At 48.4% G+C, this 9,009-nt stretch overlaps 1 protein-coding gene across 1 annotated transcript; it reads left to right on the top strand.

The window, feature by feature from the left end:
* The first annotated feature begins 5,144 nt into the window (after positions 1 to 5,144).
* On the top strand, positions 5,145 to 8,666 carry LOC119386999 (5-hydroxytryptamine receptor 2B). Its single transcript, XM_037654301.2, has one exon. The coding sequence runs from the start codon at positions 5,193 to 5,195 to the stop codon at positions 6,477 to 6,479; it is 1,287 nt and encodes a 428-aa protein (XP_037510229.1). The 5' UTR covers positions 5,145 to 5,192; the 3' UTR covers positions 6,480 to 8,666.
* Positions 8,667 to 9,009: the final 343 nt, after the last annotated feature.

The raw sequence follows: 9,009 nt of genomic DNA, 5'->3' as shown, positions 1-9,009 counted from the left end.
ATTATTCTGTTATTTATTAAGACGGCGCCCGCTTTAATCTCAGTAGATTGCTTGTCTTAATTGGGTGTGCTCTGAAAGGAAGGTATGCAGAAAAATTATCAATGGTTTAATTAACCAGATATATACAACCGGATATACACACTGATTGGATATGCTGTACCTCGAACGTTGACTACCCGTTTTAAGCACACGAAACCTAGTAATGAAGGACGAGGAGTGTTCTCAAGCTTGAAAAGATTGCTTTATGAAACCTTTTGACTATCACGCTCTTTCTTTCAGCAAAGCTGCAATAACTTAGCGCATTACACTGCAACTTTGATCATCACTTTTGTTTTTCTAAGTGCGCTTAAGATACCGAATTTTGTCATTTGGTTTAAGGGACCCTGTTTTACCACCTACTTGTCACGTTAAAAGACCTCTGACAGCGAAAGTTTCGTCGGTGACTCTTTTACTGTAATTTGTAGCTTTGTGTCTGGTACCAACGGAAATGAATTGTAAATGATCTAACGCATCGTATAATTCATTGGTAGCGTCGTTAACTGAGAACAACTTTTTGGGAGTTCAAGAAGCCCGCCTAAAAACAATAAGAAACTAGCTCCCCACAGCGGGGGAGCTCCTAAGATCACGTGCACCCAAGCTTTGGTGTCACTGAAAGAGCAGGTTTCAAAACGGGGCACCGCGTGCGGTAAAGAATGAAACGATGTGGGTGCTTCGGTATTGTTAAGGACGTGCCCCCCGCCCCTCTCCCTCCTACACAGAAAAAAAAATCACAGCATATCCACGGGGTGAATGATGATGAGTGGGGCGAAGCTACGGAGGGAATCATCTGTAAACCGTGAAACTCTTCCGTGAAATGCGCCCAGTACATAATATAAAGAGTGTGAAACATCGTGTGTATATTAAACATCAAACTTTTATTGTACTGTTGGTTTACGTGGTCCCTTCATTATCACTTGTGATCGGTGAAATGCAAGGAAGAAGTCCGCTCCCGAGCAAAAGAGCGCCAAGAGCGACCGCATTCCCCGCACGCCCTGTGCGAATTAAAGGCAAGGCTAGAGGGAAGACAGGACGCGCGTTCCACGACGCGAGGTCGGTAGCATGCCCAACGAAAGCCAACGGAACGCGATCGTGCAAGTGCTCCGGCTTCGCATCGCCTCATGGTTCCATTTAGCGTCCCAAAACCAAACATATTGCTCAAGGTGTGCCTTGCGTTTTTCGTAGAAATAATTTCTTTATCATGTACATTAAGACGAAAAGTTGAAAGCTCACTAGAGTGTATCGCCCGCAAAGTATGTCTTTTAGTGTGATTTAACTCTCGTACGGCAGGGTCCTCGCGCCGTTGCCGGTCCACCTCGCCCGTTGACGATCGGGCGAGGTGGCTAAATACAACTACTACTACTACACTTTAAGAAAAACATCTGGCGTTCTTTCGTTCTGCTTTTACAAAACATCTGGCGTCTTTCGTTGGTTTATTTCATCAATCAACGGCGTTTTGAACAAAATTTTTATTGTTTAATCACGCACAGGAGAAATCTCACCAGGCACTACCTTGGAGGTAAACAATGGCTGCTAATGGCAATGGGAGACAGAAGAAGTCGGCTTTTAGCTAACACTTACACTTCTACTTCTACTAACGTTTCCTACTGGAACATGCCAATGGCTGCTAATGGGGAATGAGAGACAGAAGAATTCGGCTTTTAGTTAACGCGCACGCTGCGAATTTTTTATTGTTCAACAACGCACAGGAGAAATCTCCCACCGGCACCACCTTGGAGGTCAAAGCGTAAGACTTGTTACTCACTACTACGATCACGACGACTACGAGGGACGAACGGGTGCCGCCTTAAGGAGCTTCGCCCCTAAAAACATTCCTGGCCGAAGCAGCCAGAACTACGTTGAGAGCCACCATACAACGGAGCGAGAGGGGTGACGAACGATATTCCTCGCTCGGTGCCAGTCGGTGTATTTCGCGCACCGCAAAAAATTTTCTGACGTCCACAATACTCGTTTTACTCGTGAAATGTCATACGGGGCCTCTGTCTACGTCATACTAGTGGCGATCTGGCGAGGTGCTGAAAAGCCAAATGAGCACTCACGCTTACTTTAAAGCCAAATTAATATATTTTAAAGGCGAGTGCCCACGCATACAGGACTATCAAACAACAAAAGCATCTCGAGTTTCCAAATTTGGTGACAAGGATCCTTTAAGTATTACAGCGAAAGCTTTCATCAGACTATAACGACCATGGGGTAGTTGTCCACCGCCACCAGTGTCCGTATCCAGCATCGCGCGAAATAAGAAAGAATTAAATAAATAAAATGTATCCAGGATCGAATGGGATTTGAACACGGGCCACCTGGCTGGCAGTCGAGTATTCTGCCACAGAGCCACGCTGGTGCGTGAAACGCATTTGCAAAAAAAAAAAAAAAACACCTATACAGGCGCCATGTCGGGCAAGGAATCGCGTCACCATGTGTCGTATAGGGGGACAGAAAAGTAAGATAACAACTAGGCGTCGCACAATGCTAATCGCGCAGAGTTGTGGTTTAAAGGTTCCCACCCACTACAATGTGGTCACTATAATTCTTCATCGTCACATAATGCCTTACGGATGTGTACAGCGGGTACCTGACTATCCACAGAAAGACGAAATAATGGCATAGTGGGTGCTTCCCTACTTCACAAATTATATGATTTTTGGCGTAGTGGATACCTTGCATGTGTACTTGTATTAGTTTCCCCAAGAAAGGCTAGAACGGGCTCTAGAAAGGCCGCTCTTCCAGCTTTCGCTCTGACTGTGCTGCGCTTTCGGCCCAGGCCTGGCGTTTTAACACGAAAGTGTTTTATGCCGGGGTCCGCCACGGCTCCACTGACGTATTTCCGTCACGCATATGACGTTGTAAAATATGAAGACTAACAGTGGGCAAAGAAAAAAAAACAGAAAAAGTTCCGTCACTGGGAATCGAACTTGCGACCCCTCGCTCCGCAGCGCAAACGATTCGGCCACGGACGGCACGCTCTTCGCAGTGCTAACGGCGTGGCGGACCCCGCCACTCCACTCTCCACTCCACTGACGTATTTCCGTCACAGATATGACGTTGTAAAATATGAAGACTAACAGTGGGCAAAGAAAAAAAAACAGCAGAAAATGTTCCGTCACTGGGAATCGAACTTGCGACCCCTCGCTCCGCAGCGCACAGCGCAAACGATTCGGCCACGGACGGCACGCGCTTCGCAATGCTAACGGCGAGCTATTTATATACACCATTTGCCGGTGGCGATACTCGGAGATCCGTGTTACAGTGTGTTTTCGATATCACTAGCGAGATGGCGCGAAGGGCTCGAAGAGCGCGCTTTAAAAGTCGCCGCTGTTGCGACGAGCGCCCGCCTCACCAGGGCGTGGTCGCTCGTGCGTGCGATTGTCTCGTGATCGCGGTGGTTCGTACGTCTTGCGTTGAGAGCACGAAGGAAGGAAAACGGGAGAGAGGAAAGACAGGGATGTTAACCAGCACGAAGGTCACTTGGCCCACTGCAGCGGCCGCTTTTGCGAAAGGAGCGCGATGCTCACGCAGAAATAAGTTAGAAATGCGACAGTTCGCTCTCATCCTGTGTATGTTCGTTCCGTGCGTCCTTTCTGCTTGAGCAGCGCGTTGCAAGTTTCGAGCTGCTTGCCGTTCTTCGCGTGACATTACAATTTGTTGCTGTAGCATTCATTCCTTCTTCCTTGGGCGAAAGAATGCACAGTAAACGCTCAACTACGTCAGTGAAGAAATGTTTCACTTTCGTGTTATACCTATTCCTATGACAGAGGGATCAACCCGTTCGTCCCTCGTAGTCGTCGTCGTCGTCGTAGTAGTAGTAGTAGTCGTAGTCCGTAACAAGTCTTACGCTTTGACCTCCAAGGTGGTGCCGGTGGGAGATTTTTCCTGTGCGTTGTTGAACAATAAAAAATTCGCAGCGTGCGCGTTAACTAAAAGCCGAATTCTTCTGTCTCTCATTCCCCATTAGCAGCCATTGGCATGTTCCAGTAGGAAACGTTAGTAGAAGTAGAAGTGTAAGTGTTAGCTAAAAGCCGACTTCTTCTGTCTCTCATTCCCATTAGCAGCCATTGTTTACCTCCAAGGTAGTGCCTGGTGAGATTTCTCCTGTGCGTGATTAAACAATAAAAATTTTGTTCAAAACGCCGTTGATTGATGAAATAAACCAACGAAAGACGCCAGATGTTTTGTAAAAGCAAAACGAAAGAACGCCAGATGTTTCTAAAGAAAAACGAAAAGACGCCAGCTGCTTAACGAAAGACGCCAGATTTTTCTAAAGCAATGGTTTTCTAAACAATGAAAATTCACAGCGTACATGTAAAATTAAAGTGAGCTGCAAGTCGTCATAACTCATCGAACATTTAGTATAAACGCGCCCGATCTCACGTCGGTGATGATGTACTGGGCAGAATTCACGGAAGATTCACGGTTTACCGATGAACCTCCGCAGCTTCGCCCACTCATCATCATTCACTCCGTGGATATGCTGTGATTTTTTTTAATGATTAATTCCCTTACATATATAGGCTCAGTGGCCGGGGGCGTTTGACTGCTCCCTTCGAGCATGGTGGCCCCACACTGGTGGGTTGGAAGACAAATCTTACTACGTCCTGTGTGGCCAATGGTGCACAAACACCTACACTACAGCACCTCACACAGCTCGTTTTGGGACGTTGAAGGATGTGTTGATCCATCGATGCTCCTAATTTACAACATTAAATAAAAAAACAGGGTCGCATTTTAGGAACTACGGACTCATAAAGCCTGTAGTTGTTAATGGTCTCCCAGAATTACGAATATGCACTCTAACTTGCCTTGCAAGCAGTTGCTACCACTCGCATATCAGAAGACATCCGCAAACATTAGATGTGATCAGTCTCCTCCTTATCTTGCTGTTGACGGTAGGAGTGCTGTATTTAAACATATTTCCTTTTTCTCGCTTTTTTTGATATTTTTCAGGTGCTGCTTGGGACCCAAATAGAGATGTCAACTACAACAGTGGACACCAACGCCAGTACGAAGCTATTGAAGAGAGCCGACTGCCGACGTGAAACGTTGTTTCTGAGAACGCCGTGCGTGGACGAAAATTCACCGTGAGAGAAAGCCTAAGGAAAAGACATTCGCGAGAGCAGAGGTCATAACGAGAGGCGGCCATGAGCGTCAGAGCCGCTTCCGTCACCACTGAGTGGCCGGCGGTGCTGGTCGGTGCCAACCCGCACTATGCGAGCGTGCTCGTCGAGGGTGCCGACAGCGGCCGCCAGGACAACTGGAGCAGCGCCCAGCAGGACCCATGGGCGACGAACGACACGACCAGCATGCAAGCCAATCTGAGTCAGTCTTGGCACGAGAACCTACCGGTCGTGATCACCGTCTCCCTGCTCCTCTGCCTGGTGATCATAGCCACCGTGATCGGCAACATCTTCGTCATCGCGGCCATCATCTGGGAGCGCAACCTGCGTACCGTCAGCAACTATCTCGTGCTCTCGTTGGCCGTTGCCGACTTGATGGTGGCCTGCCTGGTGATGCCACTGGGCGCCGTTTACGAGGTGACTCGCGAGTGGAGAATGCCGCCCGAGCTGTGCGACGTGTGGACGTGCTGCGACGTGCTGTGCTGCACCGCGTCCATCCTGCACCTGCTCGCGATCGCCGTGGACCGATACTGGGCGGTGACCATCGTGGACTACATGCGGCAGCGGGACGTCCGAAAGGTGGGCATCATGATCTTCCTGGTGTGGAGCGTGGCCTTCGTAGTGTCCATAGCGCCGATCTTCGGCTGGAAGGACAAGGACTCGCGCAGCCGCGTCCTGCACGAGAAGAAGTGCCTGGTGAGTCAGGACGCCGCGTACCAGGTGTTCGCCACGTGCTCCAGCTTCTACGTACCGCTCATCATGATCCTCCTGCTCTACTGGCGCATCTTCAAAGTGGCCCGCCAGCGGATTCGACACAAGCCCGGAGCCAAGGCCGTGCTCATCGTTCACAAGGAGCCGTCTACGTCGTCCGCCGTGGCTTCGAACGAGAACACGCCGCAGCACAATGCGACCATCGCCAGCTCGCCCGTGCACAACAGCAGTTCTCAGTCGTCGCCCAGCAACGGCATGAACAAAGCCATGCACGGCGGCATCGGCCGCCTCCTCGTGCTCACGAAGCGCGAGAAGAAGCACGTCGAGGAGTCGATCGAGTCTCGGCGTGAGCGCAAGGCAGCCAAGACGGTGGCCATCATCACCGGCGTGTTCGTCATGTGCTGGCTGCCTTTCTTCGTCATGGCGCTGGTCATGCCACTGTGCGAGACGTGCGACCCCGGAAAGCTGGTGTTCAGTTTCTTTCTGTGGCTGGGCTACGCGAACTCGATGATAAACCCGATAATATACACCATCTTCAGTCCCGACTTTCGAAACGCCTTCAATAGAATACTTTGCGGCAAGAAGCCGCCCATGAGATGACAGGAATGAGCTTCCTGATACGCAGCAGTCACACTGCTTTCTTTTTTTTTTATTCGTCTGCGGGCCACATATTGTGACCGCTATATAAGAAAAAAAATTACCACGACATTTTCGCTGTCACTCCTGTGAAAGATATTTTTATATTGTCCCGTTAGTAGAGAGTTTAAATGACACTGCACATTTCCTTTCGCTTCTAAGCTTGTTATTATCACACAGCTTCAGTTAGCGAAGCCTGAGATGTATTTCATGTGCACGTCGTATAGCTTCTTGACGTGAGCAATTGTAAGAAATTACGACTACCCCCCTAACGAGACAAAATTGTTACCGCCTGCTTTAGTGTGTGCGGCTTTAGCCCGTGGGGCACTGGCGAAAGCCACAGACACTCCATGTTGAAGGTAGTTTTGACTTGCCGTTGATAAATCGGTGTTTCGTGTAACAAACCTTCAGCCCAAAATCCGGTTTCAAATATTAGCAAGTTCAATTTAGTGTCGCTGGTCAATAGCTTAACGGTTGCTTAGCTTCACTGAGACATTTTCTGAGTACTATCTATTCCGAAGTTATAATTATTTTTTTCAGTAATTGTGTCAAACTTGGTGCCAAAACACAGAAAGGTGCCCCCAGCTGGCAATTCTCCGCGCTTTGCTGGAGGTTCCTACAGCGCGTGGGGCTCTGCGCTGTTCGTTGGCCTCTGGCAATGCGCCTTTCCCATTCGCTCAAGCGTAGCGTATATCTCGAAGCACATTTTATCCTTTGGCACCTAAGCATTAAACTTTACTGTCACTCCTCCCCTTGCACTGTCGGCTGTTAAAGATAATTTCGTGAGCGTGTTTGTTCATTCGGAGATTGTATTTTCCGAAATGTTAGAGACTGTTCTCCACAAACTTGTCAACAAGCGCACATGGGCAAGCTTACAAGGGAAAGTGACGAACTCGTTCAGGGGCTGCTTCAACTTTTCCTACGGACTATGCGAGCGGCGCAAAGTTACGTGGTTTACCACGTGATGGCCCTTCGCCCCAATCTTGTCACCGAACACGGTCAAACTTCCAGAGAAGTGTCCCAGCTCATCATCAATGTACAGTGTATTTATTCATTGTGATATTATTGGATGTCTTGCGTTTGAGTGAGAGAAAAATTATGTGTACGTCTTGGCATGCCTATTATGCCCGTCTCCGTGTATCAGATGTACTTTCAGTGATTCGCATGTTGCTGTGAACAATGCCACTGATTAACCGTATCTCTACCGAGCATCTGTTTTTTCGTGTTATTGTGGTTATGAACGCGCTTATTGTATTCACACTTCTAAAGGTACTAATGTGATACATTGCCTAATCGCACACCGCTTTTTCCGTGTGGCCTCAAGTCCCGTGTCCTCCTTGATGCATGCCTCTGCCCTTTCTTCGTGTACTAAGCCCACGCGTAGCAGGGAGATAAGCACGTCATTTCTGGTAGAGAGAATTTTTTTACGGATGTTAATAACCAGTTTACACTACTACGTTCGTTATAAGCACACTCGGAATGTGTTTGTTTCAGAAGAAATTATCGCGCAACCTAATTTTGCATTGTACGCTTTCGGTTGAGTTTGGTTTCTTTGTTACAACAGTGCTAGGACGACTGGTAGAAACACGCTGGTGTCGACGAGACCCACAACGCGCACTAAGCCATAAATAAGGAAAGAGTAAAGGTAAATTTAGACATGTGCAACTTTTGAGTCTGGTGTTGCTTACAGAGTTGCGGCAGGCAAGAAAGGCAGCAATGTGGTTCTTCCTCGTTGAGCGAAAAATGTGGACCTCATATTCATTCGATTATGAAGACCAAACTGTTCGCATAAAACCCAAGAATTCTCTGCAACAGCACTGTTCTATTCAGCGCTGCTTCAAGCACCTTGAGCTTTAGTACGAGGACGTATTGAAACGAGAGTACTCGCTCAATAATAAAAAAAAAACACTGACAATAAGGTACAGTTCTCGGCGATTCAAACGCGATACTCGGAGCGCGGGGCTGTTGGCGGTGAGGATGACGGTGAGGTCGAGAGTATTCGTAACGCATGAATACTATATGCAGCAAACAGTCCTTGATTCTGTCGTTCCCGGTGAATCCGGCGGAGCACTGCAATCCTTGGTAACGCGCGCCCGCCAGCTCCAGCGGTTTCGTGCGGCGCCGCACAGCGGAGTGCTTTGAAGCCATGTCAAGCAGCGCTCCGCCGGGGCCACCAAGAACAACAGACTGAACTACCGTATGCGGTGACCACGTCTTACGAACACTCAGGCTCACCGCCACCCTCTTCGCTAGCAGCCACGCGCTCTTAGTATCACGTTTCAATCGACGAGCACAGTACTTATATAACCTGACTTAGGACAACCAAATGTACGTATTGTCTTCAGCCGAAATGGAAAAAGATAGCATTAAGGATATCAAGGTGCTTGCCTCAGTAATCTGAAGTCTTTTTTTTTTCTCGTCAAACTGAGGCTTGGTTTTATCACCACCACGCTTATTATCAATGCGATGGTTTACGGGAAAGAAAAGCTCGTTC

This window comes from Rhipicephalus sanguineus, chromosome 3, assembly GCF_013339695.2.
Source record: "Rhipicephalus sanguineus isolate Rsan-2018 chromosome 3, BIME_Rsan_1.4, whole genome shotgun sequence".
In the NCBI taxonomy this organism is placed as follows: domain Eukaryota; kingdom Metazoa; phylum Arthropoda; class Arachnida; order Ixodida; family Ixodidae; genus Rhipicephalus; species Rhipicephalus sanguineus.
Note: the sequence above shows the minus strand (reverse complement) of the source record. Positions and strands in the feature narration are given on the sequence as shown.

Excerpts from the sequence above, each read along its gene's own strand:
- LOC119386999 (XM_037654301.2), top strand. The coding sequence starts at position 5,193 with ATGAGCGTCAGAGCCGCTTCCGTCACCACTGAGTGGCCGGCGGTGCTG.